General features: G+C 39.4%; 1 protein-coding gene across 3 annotated transcripts in view; it reads left to right on the top strand.

The window, feature by feature from the left end:
• The window catches only part of PREX2 (phosphatidylinositol-3,4,5-trisphosphate dependent Rac exchange factor 2), a 303487-nt gene that overhangs the window by 193713 nt on the left and 86926 nt on the right, over positions 1 to 22848 (top strand). For 2 of the 3 annotated variants that reach the window (XR_011259007.1, XM_069600206.1), the window contains exons 29-32: positions 1095 to 1185; positions 1824 to 1952; positions 9503 to 9544; positions 15716 to 15933. Coding sequence is in view for 2 of the 3 variants with exons in the window: in XM_069600206.1 (XP_069456307.1) it covers positions 1095 to 1185; positions 1824 to 1952; positions 9503 to 9544; positions 15716 to 15933 (480 nt within the window). In the remaining variant the exon portion in view is untranslated. The remainder of the gene's footprint in view (positions 1 to 1094; positions 1186 to 1823; positions 1953 to 9502; positions 9545 to 15715; positions 15934 to 22848) is intronic. The other variant, XM_069600207.1, reaches the window with a different exon arrangement.

The following is a 22848-nucleotide window of genomic DNA, read 5'->3' on the forward strand; positions in this document are numbered from 1 at the left end:
ATTGGGACGATTGTAGGAATTTTTTCCACAGACTGAACTGTCAAAATCCATTTTCCAGACCTAAAGGAGTTTTGAATTGGAATGGAAAGAACTCATCTGTTTTTCTACCCTGTTTCCTTCAGTTTCCAGAGCTTGAGATGGGATTCCTTCAGCCATCTGACCCCAAAGATCATTATGAATGTCAAGTATTTCACAGTCCTTAAAAATTATAAGGGCTTCTTAGGTGGTGCTAGTGGTAAAGAACCCACTTGCCCCTGTAGGAGATGTAAGACCAGTTCGATCCCTGGGTCAGGAAGAACCCCTGGAGGAGGAAATGACAACCCACTCCAGTATTCTTGCCTGGAGAATCCCATGGACAGAGGAGCTAAAGCATTTTACAAACAGGAGTTGTTCTATTTGTTATTTGTTTCTTTGTGGATATTCAGATATTCCCTCATGATTTCTTGTTCAACTTCATTTCTAACCTCAAGAAGCACAAGATTGTCTTGGTGCTCATGTTGGTGTTTTGGATTTTTAAAAAAATGTATACCCACAACCAAAATCCATAATGTAGAAAATTTGACCACTTTGTAAAGGATTATGAAAACTTTTAGGTGTTTTTTCTTTTTTAAAAAATCATTCTGGACCTCTTACTTCTTTTATAAAGTAAATTTATATTTTGTGTGAATGTGTGGTGGGTGTCCCACATGGCACAGTGGTAAAGTATCTGCCTGCCAATAAAGGAGAGGCAATCCCTGGGTCGCGAAGATCCCCTGGAGGAGGGCACAGCAACCCACTCCAGTATTCTTGCCTGGAGAATCCCATGGACAGAGGAGCCTGGCGGCCACAGTCCATGGTGTCGCACAGAGTTGGATGTGACTGAGCACGTGTATAAAGCCCATGGATATATGGTAGGAAAGTAAGAGACGCCATTTAAAATGTTATCAGGTGAGTTTATCCCAATATTTTATTCAAAGATAGATTTTGTAGGCAGCATAGGATTCCCAAAATAATCATTGGTTTCAGAAAAAATGTTACAATATTTACTGTTGGAAATATCTGTTATGTGTTATGAGAAGTTATGTCACTCCCCCAAATCTCTGCTGTTGTGATAGGTGGATTCCATAACCAATCTCCTGAGAGGCCAAGCTGTTGTGAGGGCCTTTGAGCAAACTAAGTACCTGACACCAGGTCGAGGATTACAAGGTGAGGTTTACAATGTACCTGTTCGGGGCAGTTAGGAAACAAAAGTGGGGGACAATACAGTCATGAGACAAAAGCTTAGCATGAGAAAAAAAAAGTCTAGGTGCCAGTTCTATCATTAATTTAATACTACTTCTATCTGGTGGTCATTGAATATACATAATAAGCCAATATGGGACCTTTTTTAGAGTTATTTGGAAATTTAAAATGTTTAAAGCCTATAGAGGGCAGACTGGATGTATTAATTCAAGAAATTGAGTTGCTTTTGCTGAAATCAGGCTCAATGCTTACTTGGTTATAGCCCAGTGCTGATGGAAGGGGATTTGGGAATGAGGTGGGTGGTGGGGGAATTGGCCAACAGAACAAGGTCTAGAGCTGCCACTTTCTGACATCTGGTTTAGGATGTTGAAATGGAGATTTTCATCTGAATTTCTTCCTTTGTTTAAACCTTTGTGAGAAGATAATAAGGATCTGACTTTGTTTTAGATTTAACAGATTTTCTCCCGTAATAAAGCTACATAAATTGCTACCATGATAATAGCCTAAGACCACAGGAATGAAAGGAAGAGGATTCTGTTGTTTATGGGCTTGTGAACCGGTAAATGGTTGAGACTTAAGAGAGCTTTTCTGTGTTTATTTAGAGTTTCAGCAGGAAATGGAACCAAAGCTGAGTTGTCCGAAGAGGTTAAGACTTCACATCAAGCAAGATCCTTGGAATCTTCCCAGCAGCGTCCGGAATCTTGCTCAGAACATCAGAAAATTTGTTGAAGGTCAGGATAAAAAGCAAAAAAAAAAAAAAAAATCCCATGACATGAGCAACACTCATTTAAAAATCCATTAAACCCTCAAATTCAGACATGCCCTGATTACTCTTTGGAGTGTTTCATATTATGAGGAAAATAAAAGGACTGAAAAGGGTGAGAGAAAGCAGAGGAGGGAGAGAAGGAATACGATGACAAAACCTGTATTCCAAGGATCTAAACAATGTGGACTGTATCTCGAAGAATATTCATAGGAAATAAAGCAAAGGCTCATTCTTATGAAGACGAGGAGACAATGAGGGAGTTTCATATTTTATAATATGAAACTCTATCAGAAAAATTTCTAAAGGATTCACAAAATGCTTTACATTTCATAGAAAGTCTAAACAATCAATTGTGAGTCTGTGAGAATCAAAATAAGGTTGAATCATTAGTTTTTCAATTTGTCTTTCAGAGATGTTTGTCTGAGTTGCTTGTTATTTTTAATACTAGCATGAGATGGTCTACTCAGCATCCCATAACTGGTACCACCTCTAAAAGAGATATAAAAAATTTCCAGACAATGCCAGTGAGTTTGGTTGCATATTATTTAGGGTCAGAGTTGTTAAGGAAAATATTCTGAGAGTTTTCAAAGTGATGATGGTGAAAAAGATGAAATGAGGAATTTGTCTAATTTTTGGAATCTCCAATTCAGTGGTTTTCTTCCCAGTATTAGACCAGTGCTTGGCAATGTCCAGAGACATTTTCCCATTGTCACGTTCATGGGTGCCCCTGGCATCTAGTAGGTAGAGGCTAGGGATGCTGCTAAACATCTTACAAGGCGCCAGATAGTCTCTCTCATCAAAGAATTATTTGGTCTAAAATATCCTTAGGGCTAAGGTGGAGAAACCTAGATAATACATACTATGCTTGTATGTAAATTTATATTCCTCAGTCATTCATATGTCATTTGAATGTGGTAAATAGTAATCAGCTGAAGTAACAGTATATCATAACCCACTTTTTTAACCCACCACTGCCATTTTAAATATTTTTTACTCTTTTGACCACTTTGCACCATGTGGGATCTTAGTTCCCTGACCAAGGATTGAACTCAGGCCCCTGTATTGGAAGCATGGAGTCCTAACCACTGGACCACCAGGGAAGTCCCTCACTACTATTTTTTTAGGATAAATTATTCTAAATTTATCCTAAAATTAAGGGGGCTTCCCTAGTGTAAAGAGTCCACCTGTAATGCAGGAGATGTGGGTTCAATCCCTGGGTCAGGAAGATCCCTGAAGAAGGACCTGGCAACCCAGTATTCTTGCCTGGAGAATCCTGTGGACAGAGGAGCCTGGCAGGTTATAGTCCATAGCGTCACAGAGTCGGACACGACTGAAGTGACTCAGCATGCAGGCACACAGAGAGAGTTACGTACTTTGCTGACACAAGAAAGTTCTTAAACCCTATAGGGTCTAAGCCTGTGTGCCTCAGTTTCTTCATTTACTAAATGATATGAATGGTGTAAATGTTCTATGATTACCAAGTTTTCTGCCTAGAAATACACTCAAGTATAACAGCTTAGACATTCTTTAGAGATCAATAGATAAAAATTTTTTACGCATATGGAAAACTCCAAATAAATCATAGCTATTCTATCATATGATGAAATCTTTTATCCTTCACAGCTGGATTTCTTGGCTATAGTTTTATTTTATAGCTATATATACATTATAACATCACATTCAATCAGAAGTCTGAATTTAAACACCCAACCCCAAATAATGAATAGCCAAAATGACAAATACATGTTGAAAAGCTTCAAGGAATTTAAGAATATACTTCACTGTGGTGTACTCAGTCACTGTATCCAGCTCTTTGTGATCCCATGGACTGTAGCCCACCAGGCTCCTCTGTCTATGGGATTCTCTGGGCAAGAATACTGGAGTGGGTTGCCATTTTCCTCCCCCAGGGAATCTTTGCAGCCCAGGGATCGAACTACATCACCTGCATTGGCAGGCAGATTCTTTACCACTGAGCCACCTGGGAAGTCCATACTTTGCTGAGTAAAAAGTAGATTTCCACTGACTAGATACCAGTATCACAACACTCCTAAAAGCTATCATTTGTGAATCTAAATGCAGCTGTTCTCATCAGCTTTGCGTTTTCCTGTATACATTATATTTGCTTTTAGAGTAAATGCAGTATCAATTACTTTGGGGGGTAAGAGCTGTGATTGTCACATTAAGTGAGTCTTTAAAAACAGTTAATCAGTAGTTCAGCTCAGTGGACCATCAAGGGAGAGGGCAAGCTGCCATTTCCTGGTGGTCTGTGTAGTGTCCAGTCCTGTTCTATGGGGTGGAAGCAGCTGCACTGGGGTCCTTGTAATCAGCTGCTTGTTCTGTGGATGGACTCAGAACTAACCTCACCGGTTCACCATTGATTAAACATTTTCATTCTATTTCCCAAATTGTCCTTCTGTAAAGAATGATTTAATGGAAGGTCAGGTCTGGGCTGGAAATTAACAGTTCTACCTTGCCAGAATGTTCTGGTTATGTGTAGCTGATGTTCCTGTAGAGGAGGAAAAAAAATCTTTTTCCATTTATCCTCCTAGGTTCTCTGCCTGGAGCCCTGTAAATTAGACTGACAAAAACCAAATGAACAGGAGAAAAGCATGTAACTTCATTTAATATAAGTTTCACATGGACACGAGAGCCTTTATAAGGAAATGAAGACCAGAAGAAAAGATTAAACCTGCATGTTTTCATACTAGGTTTGAAGGCTTCCCTGGTGGCTCAGCTGGTACAGAATCCGCCTGCGATGCGGGAGCCCTGGGTTCAATTCCTGGGTTGGGAAGATCCCCTGGAGAAGGGAAAGGCTACCCACTCCAGTATTCTGGCCTGGAGAATTCCATGGACTGTATAGTCCATGGAGTTGCAAAGAGTCGGACACGACTGAGCAACTTTCACTTTCAGAAAGTCCTAGAAAATTGTTACAGGACCAAAGTGTACATGCTAAGGGCTGTAAAACTGGTGGCAAGACCTGCTTTTTTGGCATCCCTCCCTCTTTGGAGATAAAGATATCTCTTTCCTCTGGGTATAGCTCTCCTGAGCGTCTTATGATCTGCTTCAGGGGGAAAAGAGGCGTTCAGGAAGTCCTTCCTGTCCCCACTGTTTCTCAGAGTCCTTCAGCTTAAAATATGAATAACTCAGTATTCCAAAGTGCCATATTTGAGGGTAACATGTCTGAACACCATCATGCCTTCATCTCTGATTGAGGAATATCCTAGCAAATATATACCAGATATGACACCAGAATGTAAGTCTGTGGTCTTTATGTAGGAAGGACTGTTCCAGTGCCATTAATATGCATACCATTCACTCATAGCCTGTAAACTGAGGGCAGAGGAGAGCAGAGCAAATAGCAGACTAGATGGGGACAGAGTCACAGGGTGGTGTCACTAAGATTATGTCTGTCTCCTGTCCCTCAGCTAAGTTATGGAATCATAGTATCAGCTAACTGAAGGTAATTTGTGTGGTTAGCCCACTGTGGTATTGTTTTAGAATAAAAATGTATATACATCTTTGATCTTCATCCTGTTTCCTGGCACAGAGAGATATAAAAGCTTTGGAATTTCCTGTGCTGAGAGGGCAAAGCTGTCTTTTGTTCTGTTAATGAGGTGACTTTGGGAAGTCACCTAAAAATGGTGGCTGGTTGCCAGGGGAGCCAGCCTTGTGAGTAGAAGGTTGAAATTTTCAGCCCCATCCATCCCTGAACTCCAGGGAGGGGAGAGGGGTTGGAGATTGAGTGCAGTGGCCAATGGCCAATTATTTCATTGACCATGCTTCTGTGATAAAGCTGCCAGAAAAACCCAGAAGGAGAGGGTTGGAGAGTTTCTGGGTTGGTGAACTTCGGCTTTTCAGGTGGCTCAGTGGTAAAGAATCCTCCTGCCAATGCAGGAGACGAGATGTAGGCGACTTGGGTTTGATTCCTGGATCCGAAATAGCCCCTGGAGAAGGAAATGGCAACCCAGTCCAGGTTTCTTGCCTGGGAAGCTGCATGGACAGAGTTGCCTGGCGGGCTACAGTTCATGGGGTCACAGAGTCAGTCATGACTGAGAGGCTGAGCACTTGTCCGAACTTGTGTTGGTGTCTGGACCTCTGTGCTCTCACCCGTCCATGCCTTGCCTGTGCATCTCTTACATCTGCCTGTTCCTGAATTATGTCCTTTTATAATAGACTGCTAACTTAGTCAGAAAATGTTTCTCTGACTTCTGTGAGGTGTTCTAGCTAATTAATTGAACCCAAGGAGGGGATCACTGGAACCTCTAGTCTGTTGATCAGAAGAAGCACAGACGACAGCCTGGCCTTGTGAATGGTGTCTGAAGTGGGGGTGGGGTGCAGTCCTGTGGCGGATGAGACCTTATCCCATGATATCTGTCACTATATCCAGGTAGATGGTGTCAGAATTAAACTGAATTGTAGGGCACCCAGCTGGGGTTGGAGAATTGCTTGGTGGTGTGGGGAAAAATACCCATCCAGGTTACATCCACTGTCAGCTTAAATTCAAATGTCTAGTAGTGACATATAATCTCTTTGCTGCCTACCTACCAAAATTATACTCTTTGAAAGCTCTCATTTTTCCAGCAGTACTTTTTTCATTTTTTTCTCTGCCTTTGTCCTAATATCCTAAACAGCTGCTTCTTTTTAACTCAAAATTCACTTCAGTTTTTCCATTTTTCTTCATATTTCAGTTAATGAGACATTTTCTGGCTAATTCCCCTTTTAATTCGTGTGATTTAATTCATCTTTTCTGGTCCATATAAGTCGTTACCAGATTCATTCTCCTAAAATATCATGTTCAGTCCCCTGCCTCAGAGCCTTAGAGTGATTTTCTGTTAGATCAATGTAAACTCATCAGTCTGATTTGGAAGCCATTTTTCACTGGGGTTTTCCAGTTGGATCCCAATTGCAATCTCTTAGTGATGTAACGGAGAAGGCAGTGGCACCCCACTCGAGTACTCTTGCCTGGAAAATCCCATGGACTGAGGAGCCTGGTGGGCTGCAGTCCATGGGGTCGCTAAGAGTCGGACATGACTGAGCGACTTCACTTTCACTTTTCACTTACATTGGAGAAGGAAATGGCAACCCACTCCAGTGTTCTTGCCTGGAGAATCCCAGGGACTGGGGAGCCTGGAGGGCTGCCGTCTATGGGGTCGCGTAGAGTCGGACACGACTGAAGCGACTTAGCAGCAGCAGCAATGATGTAATAAAAATTTTTTCTTTGCTAGATTGTTGAATGTTTGCCTTTTTTTTTTCAACTCTATTGCCTTGCTAGCACTCTTCCCACTCTTAGGATATGTACTTCTCCCCTGACAATTAACTTTGAACATTTAAAATTTTGAGACTCTCAACAAAATTCTACACCAACTTTATTCAGATTCAAGTTACAATAATAAAAGTGCTTCATCAGTACAGAGTACTTTAAATAATTTTCCAAGGCTTTGATATATATTCCCATGTGTTTCACTTCCCTTGTGGCTCAGATGGTAAAGAATCCACCTGTAGTGCGGGAGACCTGGGTCCCATCCCTGGGTTGGAAGGATCCCCTGGAGGAGGGCATGGCAACCCATTCCAGTATTCTTGCCTGGAGAATACCCATGGATAGAGGAGCCTGGTGGGCTATAGTCCCTGGGGTCTCAAAGAGTTGGACACAACTGAGTGACTAAGCACAGCACCATGTGTTTTTTATGCACAGTACTATAAACTAGGTAACATAGATGTTATCTTATGAATGAGCAAGATGAGACCCAAAGTAGATTAACACTTTACTAAAGACGGTAAAGTTAGTGTATAATAGATGGGTCTCCTGACTCAGTCCAGTGTTCTTTTCTGCCTCTGAATCCATTTGTCCTTGTGTCTCACTTGTAAAACTTAATGTCCTCTCTGGTATTTCCTGCATTTCTTATCTGTTAATTTTGTTGCTCTAATTATTCTGTGATTTTATTTAGAATAGGATGCCACCTAACCTGTTTTATTTTCCATAATCTTGAGCACATAAAGGAACTCCTTATGTTTAATATTTTCCTACTGCAAGCAAACTATCTACCAATTGGAAGCAAATGAGTGCATGGCTGATTGGGCGCACAACAACGAATGTGACGTTAGCACACATCATTTATCGGACATCTGTGGTTGGTCCTGTGTGGGGATGGGGTGAGAAGAAGAATATTTGGAAATATTTAGTATTTTTTAGTCCTTTAGGGCAGTATTTTGACCTAAAGATAGGAGAGGAATAATATATACATTTATTTCTAATATATAATACACAGTATGTAATGTGCTTAGTTGTTCGGTTATGTCTGACTTTTTGCAACCCTATGGACTGTAGCACACCAGGCTCCTCTGTCCATGGAATTTTTCAGGATACTGGAGTGGGTTGCCATTTCCTCCTGCAGGGGATCTTCCCAAGACAAGGATTGAACCTATGTCTCCTATGTCTCCTGCATTAGCAGGCAGATTCTTTACTACTGAGCCATAATTTATAATATAATATTTATTAATGCATATTTATATCAGTGATCAGTTGCTCAGTCAAGTCCAACTCTTTGCAAGCCCATGGACTGCAACATGCCAGGATTCCCTGTCCATCACCAACTCCCAGAGCTTGCTCAAACTCATGTCCATCAAGTCGGTGATGCCATCCAACCATCTCATCTTCTGTTGTCCCCTTCTCCTCCTGCCTTCAATCTTTCCCAGCATCAGGGTCTTTTCCAATGAGTCAGTTCTTCACATCAGGTCGCCAAAGTATTGCAGCTTCAGCTTCAGCAACAGTCCTTCCAATGAGTATTCAGGACTGATTTCCTTTCGGACTGACAGGTTTGATCTCTTGGTAGTCCAAGGGACTCTCAAGAGTCTTCTCCAACACCACAGTTCAAAAGCATCAATTCTTCAGTGCTCAGCTGTACTGTATTATATATATTCTTTATATACTGTATGCAAGTGGAAGTGTTGGTCGCTCAGCCATGTCCAACTCTTTGTGACCCCATGGACTGTAGCATTCTATGCTCTTCTGTCCATGGAATTCTCCATGCAAGAATATTAGAGTGGATTGTCATTCCCTTCTCCAGGGGATCTTCCCCACCCAGGGATTGAACCTGGGGCTCCTGCATTGCAGGCAGATTCTTTACCATTGAGCCACCAGGGAAGCCCCAAATATTGTATATATAATCTTTGAAAGTTGAAAAATTAAAAAAAATGCTATTTGACCTTTACTGGTCAAGACCATAATAGCTGTAGGCATTTACAGAACATCATGCAAGCTAATGATGACCTACAAAGATAGCAAGATTTGAATGATATATCAGGGCTCATATAATTCAGATCTGGAAATGATTTTAGGGTCTTGAGCAATGGATAGAATTTATGTAGGTAGATAAGCAAAAATGGCTTGTCAAATGAATGGGATTTTTATTATCTAATATAATGAGTTTGTGCTTATTTTTTACTACACAACTATAATATGATGTTAGTTGCAGAAAAAGACTGAACAACTGACTGGTATATTTTCTTTCTCTGCAGAGGTAAAGTGTAGGATACTCCTGGCTCTTCTTGAATATTCAGGTAATAGTTTGCATTATTTTTACTGTTTGAAATTATTATAGCCCACTACCTTAGATGTCTTATGATATGAAGGCAGTGGCTTCACCTGTTTACAAAATAGATGGAAATATGATCCCTACCTTCTCTAAAGCCTTGCAGGGATTAAAAAATACTTCTATAGTATTTTATGATAAAGACATAAAACATGCTCATTTTCAATTACAAGTAAAATGCATGAAAGCATATATAAACGTATATTTATACAAAATATGATTTAAAAGGAGAGGAACCAGGTTTTGGTAAAGTTCCTTGTACAAATAAGTTTTATTGTGAACCTGTGTCTAATTTTTGTTTATAACAAGGATGTAGATGGTTCTGATTCAAGGAGAAACAGATTGTACTTTTGATGGGAGGAATCACAATCAGAAATTGGTTTGGAAGGGCATGGGTGCAGAGAGGGGAAGAATTTGTCACTACTTTGCAGTCTACCACACTTGGAAAATTTAAATTATAATGAATGGATGAGCCAACTTAAACAAGAGAGCCTTTTTTTTCCTTCTGATGATTGGATTTTGCCTTGCTTTTTGACTGAGTAATAATAATAACGAAAGTATGTCACATTTTTTTTAACAATAACAGCAGAGTTAATGTACCTCATTTTTATGGATTTCACTGTGTTCTCACAACTACTCTGTGAGAACATTATTATTGTTTCCACAGTTTTAAAGGTGAAGAAATCTGCATTCATGTAGATGAATCATAACTCGTACATGTAGTCAGTCACCACAAATTTGGGGGCATCCAGAAGATTAGGCATAAAGATACCTTACTGGGTGAATTAATAAATAGTAGGTGGCAGTTTTGAAATTGAGACTTAGATCTGCCAGTTCCAGAAGTGGTTCTGCAATGTGTTGCTTTGTTTATTAATATTCAGATGGGTGTTCTTGTTTTGATTTAAATTTTGTCTTTTCCTATCATAATTCTCTTTTTTTGTTTACTTAATTTCCTCACTCTTTTTTTCCCTATTACATTTGAATGGTACCAAACAGACTAATTACTCCATGTTGTTGGCCACAAAATTATGCTTTTCACTTTAAAAGGGCAGACTGTATCTGCTAAACATTATTCTTAATTGCTTTTTATTTCTGTCTTTTTCTTTCTCTAATCTCTTCTTTTTGTTTATTTTGCTTTCATTTCCCTACAACTTCAGAGTAATGACGGATTACTTGTGTGTCTAGAAACCTTCTCATTCTTTTTAGACCAGCAAGCTTAAGATGAAACTTGAGCTTTTTAAACAGCATAGAGTAAATGAAGTGTTAATGTTTTTAAACATGTTTATAGAAGGTGAATTTAAGCAGGTTCTCAAATACTGAAATGAAACAAATGGATAGGTAATAATCCGTTTATTTTGAGTGTGTTCTCACTATATGGAAATTCTTAGTTGGCAAAAAATAATAAGCTGCCATACACACACGCGAACAAAACAGAATTCTTTGCTTTTCTTCTTTTACTAGAAGCTGGGAGCAGCTCTTGTGATTCCTGCTGTAGTTCTTATTGATGAAAATGATGAATGAGAATAGCTTTGGTAAAGGATGGACACTTGAATTTTGAACAGCTGCATAATTAAAAGGAAAAGACCTATATGTTTTTCAGTTCACTTATTGGGTTTCTTTCTTTATCATGGTGTTCCTTCTCTAGTCAGTAATAGACTGAGCACCCATCACCGTGTTAGATGCTAGGGGAAGAAAAGAATCTTGGTAATATCACGTCCGATTTCACCTTGCTAAGTGCTTTAAATGTTTTTATTTCATCTATCTTTTTTTTTGAAGTCTATTACTTTAAGAACACAGAGCCTCCATTCAGCTTTATTTTCTTTTAGAATTTATTTTAATTTGTGTTGGAGTATGGTTGCTTTCCCTGATACTGGGAAAGACTGAGGGCAGAAGGAAAAGAGGGTGTCAGAGGATGAGATGACTGGAAGGTGTAACGATGCAAAGGACATGAACTTGGGCAAACTCCAGGAGACGGTGAGGGACAGGGAGGACTGGAGTGCTGCAGTCCATGGGGTCGCAAAGAGTCAGACACAACTGGGCAACTGAACAACAACGACAACATGGTTGCTTTACAATGTTGTGTTAGTTTCTACTGTGCGGCAAAGTGAATCACTTACACAGATACATGTATTCCTTCCTTTTTAGATTTCCTTCCTATTTAGGCCACCACAGAGCACTGAGTGGAGTTCCCTGTGCTATACAGTAGGTTCTCATTAGTTATCTATTTTATGCATAATAGTGTATATATGTAAAGCCCAATCTCCAGCCCCCTTTCCTGCCTTGGTGTTCATATGTTTGCTCTCTACACCTGAAAAATGGTACAGATGAACCCATTTTCAAAGCAGAAATACGTAGAGAACAAACATATTCCATTTATCTTTATCACAAATCTAAGAAGTAGGAATAGCTCCTATTTTAAAAATAAGAATCAAATACCTAGAATCATACACTTTAAAGATGGTGGAATGGGTAGTTGAAAGCAGATTATCTGCCTTTAAAGTCCCTAAGCATAAATCACACTATATGCCAACTCCCCCAGCACTGATGCTGATTGTCCCCTGGGAAGCAAAAGCATGTAAGCAAACTCTCACAATGCTAGGTCATTAGCCCTCCAGCAGGGGGAGACACCCCCAGGCCTGAGGTGGGGCAGAGAGAACTATACCAGCTTCCTGAAGGAGAGGGGACATTTCACAAGGGGAGGTAATATTTCAGTATTTTGATGAGTTGACTTTTTTTTCCTGCATCAGTTTTTTATTTTTAATTTTTTTTTATTTTATTTTTTTTAACTTTACAATACTGTATTGGTTTTGCCATACATTGACATGAATCCACCACAGGTGTACATGAGTTCCTAACTCTGAACCCCCCTCTCACCACCCTCCCCATATCATCTCTCTGGGTCATCCCAGTGCACCAGCCCCAAGCATCCTGTATCCTGTATCGACCCTAGACTGGCGATTCATTTCTTACATGATAGTATACATGTTTCAATGCCATTCTCCCAAATCAACCCACCCTCTCCCTCTCCCACAGAGTCCAAAAGTCTGTTCTTTACATCTGTGTCTCTTTTGCTGTCTCGCATATAGGGTTATCATTACCATCTTTCTAAATTCCATATATATGTGTTAGTATACTGTATTGGTGTTTTTCTTTCTGGCTTACTTCACTCTGTATAATTGGCTCCAGTTTCATCCATGATGAGTTGACTTTTTAAGAACGATTTCATGTTTGCTGAGTGGAGAGGGAAGAAGGGTGTCCCACAGCCAAGGGCCCATGAACCAAGAATCACCCTTTTAAGTCAGACTGCTGCTGCTGCTGCTGCTAAGTCGCTTCAGTAGTTTCCAACTCTGTGCAACCCCATAGACGGCAGCCCACCAGGCTCCCCTGTCCCTGAGATTCTCCAGGCAAGAACACTGGAGTGGATTGCCATTTCCTTCTCCAGTGCATGAAAGTGAAAATTAAAAGTGCAGCCACTCAGTCATATCCGCCTCCTAGCGACCCCATGGACTGCAGCCTACCAGGCTCCTCTGTCCATGGGATTTTCCAGGCAAGAGTACTGGAGTGGGGTGCCGTTGCCTTCTCTGTTGCTGCTGCTGCTAACTCACTTCAGTTGTGTCTAACTCTGTGACCCCATAGATGGCAGCCCACCAGGCTGACCTGTCCCCGGGATTCTCCAGGCAACAACACTGGAGTAGGTTGCAATTGTCCCCTCCAATGCATGAAAGTGAACAGTGAAAGTAAAGTTGCTCAGTCGGGTCTGACTCTTATCGACCCCATGGACTGTAGCCCACCAGGCTCCTCCATCCATGGGATTTTCCAGGCACTCGAGTGGGGTGCCATTGCCTTCTCCAGCCTTCTCTGTTAAGTCAGACTAAATCGTCATTTCAAGAAGCCAGAGAATGAACGCATACATTTTCAATTCACTTAATTCAGTTGTTAGTCACTCTACTGATTCATTATTTTCATTCAGTAAGTATTTGTTGCGTATCTACACATTGTTAGAAATTATGTACAACAGAACAGGTGTTTTGCTTTTTTCTTAGTTGAAATTGGGCAAAGCTGTTTCCCAGTTTAGCCACTTTATGATGACATGTAAAACATTCTTTTCCATCTATTAGAATGGGGCACATGATATTTAATACTTAAGGGAAATGTCTAACATATGTTGTTGTTAAATTAACAGATTGAACCATATGAAATTGACATATTCAATCATGTTGACCTACCAAAACAGCAAGTTCATAGAGTTCAACCTAATCAATAAATATTTTTGTTATATAATTATTTTTCATATTTAATCTTGTTTCTAATAAAATTTTCAAGACTAGTTTTTCCTAACAGTGAAACTGAGTAACAAGCAGCAGTTATGTGTACTTATGCCATCACTTCATGGGAAATAGATGGGGAAACAGTGGAAACAATGTCAGACTTTATTTTGGGGGGCTCCAAAATCACTGCAGATGGTGATTGCAGCCATGAAATTAAAAGACGCTTACTCCTTGGAAGAATAGTTATGACCAACCTAGATAGCATACTGAAAAGCAGAGACATTACTTTGCCAACAAAGGTCCCTCTAGTCAAGGCTATGGTTTTTCCTGTGGTCATGTATGGATGTGAGAGTTGGACTGGGAAGAAAGCTGGGTGCCAAAGAATTGATGCTTTTGAAGTGTAGTGTTGGAGAAGACTCTTGAGAGTCCCTTGGACTGCAAGGAGATCCAACCAGTCCATTCTAAAGGAGATCAGCCCTGGGATTTCTTTGGAAGGAATGATGTTGAAGCTGAAACTCCAGTACTTTGGCCACCTGATGAGAAGAGTTGACTCATTGGAAAAGACTCTGATGCTGGGAGGGGTTGGGGGCAGGAGGAGAAGGGGACGACAGAGGATGAGATGGCTGGATGGCATCACTGACTCGATGGACATGAGTCTGAGTGAACTCCGGGAGTTGGTGATGGACAGGGAGGCCTGGCGTGCTGTGATTCATGGGGTCACAAAGAGTCAGACACGACTGAGCGACTGAACTGACTGACTGACTGATGCTTTGGTAGTCATTAAAAGCAGGTGTTTCATGTCCTTGGTTAAACAACTTTTAAAAAAATATGCCTTTTCATCAATAAAGCAAGGAGAACTCACTGCTGAATAAAGGCAGCATGTTTATTTATGTTATACACTAATTATTGACAATGCTTCTTCATTTCAGAAGTGTGCAAGCCCTCAACATGTTCAGTATACATTTGGGAATATGTTGATTTTTCACCTGTGTTGTTTTTCTAGTAGAAGTAATTTTTCAGCGTACAGAATGTGTGGCTTGGTGTTTATGTTGCTGTGTAGTTTGTATATACCCTGTGTCTCAGAGGAGTGAACTCTTTAGGATTGAGTTCTCAGAGGCACAGCTGCTTTCCATTTGAGAAACCTGAGGTCCAGAACTGGCAGTTCATAGGGTCAACATACCTTCAAAGGAGGTCAGTCGAAAGTCCAGTTAATTGCAGAATAAGTATGCTAGTAAAAGTCGATTTATATTAAAACTATCAATATATAATTATGTCAAAAAATATAGGGATTTCTGAACTGGACCTATTGATAGCTTGTGAAATTGAATAGGTGACTTCAGGAGATTCAGATTTGTTTCTCGTTACAAGTAGTCAGACATCAATACCCTTTCCCCATGTGTGTTTTATATTAGTATTTGAATAGGCCTAGTAGACAATTTTTTAAATTTAGTATTAATAATATTATATTTCATTTGCTAGTGCAAACTGAAAAATTGGGCTTTGAATTCCCTTTAGGGAAAGTGTCACACAAAAATGCATATTATGTTCCATCACTAAAAAAAAAAAAAAGTAAATAAACCTTATTTTATTTCCTTGGATTTTATAAAACAATTCGGTGATTGGAAAATCAAGTCACAATATCAAGTAAGAAAAAGATCTTAATGTTTCTAACATTTTTTGGTGTTCCATGTTTTGTAAAAAGCATACCTACTGAAAAGTATGTGCTCATGAATAGAGCTTGAATTCACATTTTTCCCATGGTGTGAGTTTAGAGAGAGAATGAAATAACAGTGAATGCAGATGTTAAATGAACTGGTTTAGTTCAACTATGACATTTTGCAAAATCATCTTTATGTTCCCCTACATCACAGATAGCGAGACTCAGCTCCGAAGAGACATGGTTTTCTGCCAGAGCCTGGTGGCCACCGTCTGTGCCTTCTCCGAGCAGCTCATGGCGGCCTTAAACCAGATGTTTGACAACAGCAAAGAAAATGAGATGGAAACATGGGAGGCCAGCAGAAGGTGGCTGGACCAAATCGCAAATGCAGGAGTTCTTTTTCACTTTCAGTCCCTTCTATCACCAAACTTGGTAAGGAATCACAGTGCCTCCCACTGGCTGTGCCAAATGTAACACGCATTGGGACCTAGTCCCAGTAAAAAGTGGTTGTTCATTACTGTCCTTCCCTAAATAATCTGCCTATGATGCAGGAGACCCTAGTTCCGTTCCTGGGTCGGGAAAACCCCCTGAAGTAGGGAATGGCAACCCATTCCAGTAATTTTGCCTAGAGAATTCCATGGACAGAGGAGCCTGGTGGGCTACAGTCCATGGGGTCACAAAGAGTCAGACATGACTGAGTGACTAGCAATTCATTATTATATCTGCAGCCATCCAGCTCTTTTAAAAAGGTATATTTTTCCATGGGCAAATATACTTTTAATAAGTAAGTCGAAGGTATTTCTTCTTTCCTAATTTTTATTTATTCTCAGTGGCTGCTAAAATCTGAGAAAGCCTCCATCTGTTACTAATTCCTGCATCCCTAAGCACCAGCTGAGAAAGGTCAGCAGAGGAAGGAGGGTTTGTCTGTGTTGGTTGCTTATTTCCGGTACAGAAGAGTCTGCCATGATACCCCGAGCACCTCCTGAGGTTGATATTCTGGAAGATACTCTTAGAAGAGCTCTAATGACTTGCATGCCATACTGTCTGACAATCTGGTTAAAATTTGCATGTGTCAAACAGTTTTATTTCCTTCCTTTGTGTGTGTGTTTGTCCTGTTAAATCCAAGAACATTGCCTTAATTACTGTAAAATATTGTGTGCTTATGCATCAGTGGTCCACAGCAGAGATGAAGAAAGCATCTCAAAAATATTTGAGGAGACTGCAGTGAACTTAGAGGTTTTTCACACATACTTCCTACGGTTCTGATAGTTGTCATGATGTGTCAAGGCAAATATGTTCATGTTATTTAAACCAAAGGTGCATGTTAAATATAATTGTGATTTAAGCATGAGGTTCTATTTGTCTTTTAAAGTACATATAGTAAATGTAGCTTCCAAGTAACATGGTTGAGTTTTTAAATGAATAGATATGAGTTTGCACATCAAAATAATGTTTTTCTTCAGTGGTATTGAGGATAGGGTAATAGCTGTACTATATGGTCATAAAAAGTTCTGGAATGATAAGGACATTCATTGAATAAAATTCAATGAAACAGAGTTACATTATTTTGTAAAGACTTTATATACTCCATATGTGTGATTAACTTCTTATTAGATTGCTAATATAACCAAATAGAAAAAATTTAATTAAAGAAAATTTTTAAATGTTATTGTTCAGTTGCTTAGTTGTGTCCAACTCTTTGAGACCCCGTGGACTGCAGCATGAAAGGCTTTCCTGACTTTCACCAACTCCTAGAGCTTGCTCAAACTCATGCCCATTGAGTCCGTGATGCCATCCAACCATCTCATCGTCTGTCATCCCTTTCTCCTCCTGCCTTCAATCTTCCTCAGCATCAGGGTCTTTTCTAATGAGTCAACTTTTCACATCAGGTGGCCAAAGTATTGGAGCTTCAACTTCAGCATCAGTCCTTCCAATGAATATTCAGGACTGATTTCCTTTAGGATGGACTGGTTGGATCTCCTTGCAGTCCAAAGGACTCTCAAGAGTCTTCTCCAACACCACACTTCAAAAGCATCAATTCTTCAGCTCTCAGCTTTTGTTATAGTCCAACTCTCACATCCATACATGACTACTGGAAAACCATAGCTTTGACTAGACAGAGCTTGGCTGGCAAAGTAATGTCTGCTTTTTAATAAGCTGTCTAGGTTGGTCATAGCTTTTCTTCCAAAGAACAACTGTCTTCTAATTTCATGGTTACAATCACCATTTGCAGTGATTCTGGAGCTCAAGGAAATATAAAGTCTGTCCCTGTTTCCATTGTTTCCCCATCTTTTGCCATGAAGTGATGGAACCAGAAACCATGATCTTCGTTTTCTGAATGTTGAGCTTTAAGCCAACTTATTCACTCTCCTCTTTCACTTTCCTCAAGAGGTCCTTTAGTTCCTCTTCACTTTTTGCCATAAGCATGTGTCATCTGCATATCTGAGGTTATTGATATTTCTCCTTGCAATCTTGATTCCAGTTTGTGCTTCATCCACCTTGGCATTTCACATGATGTACTCTGCATATAAATTAAATAATCAGGGTGACAATATACACCCTTGATGTACTCCTTTCACAATTGTAAAGTACTCCATTGTTCCATGTCCAGTTCTAACTGTTGCTTCTTGACCTGCATACAGGTTTCTCAGGAGGCAGGTAAGGTGGTCTGGTATTCCCATTTCTTTCAGTTTTCCAGTTTGTTGTGATCCACACAAAGGCTTTCGTGTAGTCAATGAAGCAGAAGTAGATGTTTTTCTGGAATTCTCTTGCTTTTTCTATGATCCAATGGATGTTGGCAATCTGATTCCTCTGCCTTTTCTAAATCCAGCTTGAACATCTGGAAGTTCTTGGTTCATGTACTATTGAAGCCTGGCTTGGAGAATTTTGAGCATTGCTTTGCTAGTGTGTGAGATGAGTGCAATTGTGCAGTAGTTTGAACATTCTTTGGCATTGCCTTTCTTTGGGATTGGAATGAAAACTGACCTTTTCCAGGCCTGTGGCCACTGCTGAGTTTTCTAAATTTGCTGACATATTGACTGTGACACTTAAACAGAATCATCTTTTAGGACTTCAAATAGCTCAGCTAGAATTCCATCACCTCCACTAGCTTTGTTTGTAGTGAAGCTTCTGAAGGTCCACTTGACTTTGCACTCCAGGATGTCTGGCTCTAGTTGAGTGATCAGACCATCATAGTTATCTGGGTGATTAAGATCTTCTTCCATGGTTCTTCTGTGTATTCTTGCCATGTCTTCTTGATATCTTCTGCTTCTATTAGGTCCATACCCTTTTTGTCTTTTATTATGCCCACCTTTGCATGAAATGTTCCCTTGGTATCTAATTTTCTTGACGAGATCTCTAGTCTTCCCCATTCTATTGTTTTTTTCAATTCTTTGCACTGATTACGTTGTAAGACTTTCCTGTCTTTCCTTGATATTATTTGGAACTCTGCATTCAGATGGGTATATCTTTCTTTTTCTCCTTTGCCTGTTGCTTCTCTTCTTTTTCTCAGCTATTTATAAGTCCTCCTCAGACAATCATTTTGCCTTGTTGCATTTCTTTTTCTTGGGGATAGTCTTGATCACCGCCTCCTATACAATGTCATGAACCTCCATCCATAGTGCTTCAGGCACTCTACCTTGAATCTATTCGTCACCTCCAATGTATAATCATAACTGATATGATTTAGGTCATACCTGAGTGGCCTAGTGGTTTTCCCTACTTTCTTCAATTTAAGTCTGAATTTGGCAGTAAGGAGTTCATGATCTGAGCCATAGTCAGCTCCTGGTTTGTTTTTACTGACATATAGAGCTTCTCCATTTTTGACTGCAAAGAATATAATCAATCTGATTTCGGTATTGATCTTCTGGTGATGTCCACGTGTAGCGTTGCCTCTTGTATTGTTGGAAGAGAGTGTTTTCTGTGACCAGTGCATTCTCTTGGCAAAACTTTGTTAGCCTTTGCCCTGCATCATTTTTTACTCACGGCCAAACTTATCTGTTACTCCAGGTATCTCTTGATTTCCTACTTTTTCATTCCAGTCCCCTATGATGAAAAGGACATCTTCTTTTGGTGTTAGTTCTAGAAGGTCTTGTAGGTCTTCATAGAACTGTTCAACTTCAGCTTCTTCAGCATTAGTGGTTGGGGCATAGACTTGGATTACTGTGATATTGAATGATTGGCCTTGGAAATGAACAGAGATCATTTTGTCTTTTTTGAGATTGCACCCAAGTACTGCATTTCAGATTCTTTTGTTGGCTATGACGGCTACTCCATTTCTTTTAAGGGAGAAGAAGTCATTTTTCATTATTATCATTTAATCATTATTTCATTCCTATAGCATATTTTCATCTCTTGTGAAAAGTATTTAAAGACAAAATAAATATTAATTATTCCTTGCCTATCAAATAAAAATTACATAAGAGCAGATGCCCACTTCTTAATACATGGTAGGTATTAAGTGTTTGTTGGATGAATTAATTAGCTAGTGAGGCTTCATTTGTATTCTCTTCTTACTTAATACCTGCCATTGGCTGGTCATGTGCTGGTACTTTTATTTGAAAGTAAACCTACAAAGGAATGGGAGAAAAAACTTATAATCCATGCATCTAGTAACTGGCTTACATCCAGATTATATAAAGTATCCTTTAAAACTAAAGAATAAGAAGGCAACTCAATTAACAAGCAGGCAGAGAGGATTTGAATGGACATTTTTCCAAAGACAGTATAAATGGCACATGAAAAGATGATCGACTTCTTTAGCCACTGGGGACATGCAAATCAAAACTGCATAAGATGCTGTGTCACAGAGATGTGGATGAATGTAATCCAAAAGACAAAGATAGGCACAGGCGTTGGCGAGGATGTGGAGAAATTAAAACCCTCATACACTGTTGAAGGGAATGTAAAAGAGAGCAGTCATTTTGGAAAACATTTTGGCAGTTGCTCCAAATGTTAAGCATGGAATTTCCATATGACCCAGAAATTCTTCTCGTAGGTAATATCCGAGAGAAATGAAAACATATTCTAACAAAAACACGTACACAAATGTTCCTAGAAAAATTATTCATAATAGCTAAAATGTGAAAACAATCTAATTGTCCAAAAACTGAATGATGAGTGACAATCAAGTTGGGGTATATCCACACAATAGAATATTATTAATCAATAAAAAGGAGTGAGCTACTGATACATGCTACCACATGGATAAACCTTGAAAATATTGTTAAGAGAAATAAACCAGTATTATTTGATTACATTATTGTGAAATAATACAAAAGGCAAATTTTAGAGACTGATGGTAGGCTAGTCATTTCCTGGAGCTAAGGATTGGGAGAAGGTATATGGAGGTTCAATTCTAGTCGGGAAACTATTCTAAAATCAGACGATGGTGACAGTTACACAGCTCTGTATATACACTAAAAGCCCTTGAGCTGTACACTTAAAATTGGGTGAAACTTATGATATGTGAGTTGTATCTCCAGAAAGTTGTTTTTTTATTTGAAATTGGTGTCTGATACCCTTAAGATGGGCTTTCCTAATGGTGCAGTGATGGTGAATCGGCCTACCAGTACAGGAGGTTTAAGTTCGATCCTTGAGTCAGGAAAATCTCCTGGAGGAGGAAATGGCAATCCACTCCGATATTCTTGCCTGGGAAATCTCATGGACAGAAGAGCCTGGCAGGCTACAGTCCATGAGGCTGCAAAAGAGTCAGACATGACTTAGCAACTAAACAACAACAGTCCTCAAGTTAATTTTTAAAAATTAATTTAAAAAATCCAGAGGTAATTTAAAAAAGCCTAGGAAACCCATAATCTTTCTGTCTCTTTTATGAACTTATAATCTGTCTCTTTTATAACCCATGATCTTTTATGTCTCAGGAGAGCATAAAAGTCTCCTGGGACTGTGAAGCGCTCCCGGGGAGCTGCAGTCACTGGCAGTTGATGCGTCTCTGGGTGCTGAGCACAATCCTAGGTCCTTGGGTCTGACTTTAACCACATCTACATATTACAGTGCCTGTTTGGGACATTTCTCCCTGTGTATATATATATTCCTCTTAACTGGAAAAATGCTCATTCTTTAGTCCTATCCCTACAATTTCAGATTTGTAGCATTTTTCTACCATCCAATGGACTTTAAAAAGTAAGAATCTCATAAACATTTATCCAGCATCCAGTGTGTATCATCCGTTATATTAAGTACCAGACTGAAGTACAAAGTGATGATACTCTTAACCTTTTGTTACCCATGCTGTCCTTCCTTGGGGTCTGGGACTACCTTCGTGTTTCTTTCCCCACACAATAAAAATTCTTTACCATCTCCACCCTCTACTTATGCTGCCCCCAAAATATGATTATAAGCTACAGCAAATTTTAAAAATGAGGATATAGCATGTCAAAATTATTGTTTAAAAGGACCATTGATTTTCTTAAGGAAATAAATGTTACCTTTGAAAAAAAAGATGTGTATGATAAAGTTAATTATTCTTTCATGAGGAAATTAGTAAAAGACTTTGATACTACACTGATCTGCTAATAGGATGCCCAGAACCCAGTACTAAAAGATGATGATGCTGAGATATGCAATTACTTGTTACTAAGTCTGGGTCTTACCTACCTCAACTGTAAAATATAGGAATGAAATGAAAGATTAAAACAAATCAGATTTCATATTCACGACATTCTAGATTGAAAGTGTTGAAGTGTTAGTCGCTTAGTCATGTCCAATTCTTTGTGACTCCGTGAACTATAGCCCACCAGGCTCCTCTGTCCATGGAATTCTCCAGGTAAGAATACTGGAGTGGGTTACCATTCCCTTCTCCAGGGGATCTTCCTGACCCAGGAATTGAACCTCGGTCTCTTGGGTTGCAGGTAGATTCCTTACCTTCTGAGTCAACAGGGAAGATTACGTCCCCATAAAGGCAAGTGAAAATGATTCTTGCCCCCAGGCTTTTTGGAAGAAAAATCATCACATACATGCAAATTGATTTTATCACAGTTTTCATAAATTGCAAATTGAATAATGCGTAGGTTATCTTATTGTAAAATACAATGTCCATTATGTACTGTGGCTTTTTAAGAAAAACAGTATTTTTACTTTTCAGCTGTTACATTTATAAGATTATAGAGATTTAGAGGCAACTAAGACATTTATGTGTACACATTTGTCTGTAACTAATAGATAAAATCAGTATAACTAGAATCTAGCTACAAAATAGACTGAAAAATGGTTCAGAATTGTTTAGACAGTAGAGGAAAAGAAAAACATGAAGCTACAAAAGAAACTTGTAAATCTGAAGATTAGTTCAGTTCGTTTTAGGCAATAAGTTCTTAGGTATGTTGATAATGT

Source organism: Ovis canadensis, chromosome 9, assembly GCF_042477335.2.
Source record: "Ovis canadensis isolate MfBH-ARS-UI-01 breed Bighorn chromosome 9, ARS-UI_OviCan_v2, whole genome shotgun sequence".
In the NCBI taxonomy this organism is placed as follows: Eukaryota; Metazoa; Chordata; class Mammalia; order Artiodactyla; family Bovidae; genus Ovis; species Ovis canadensis.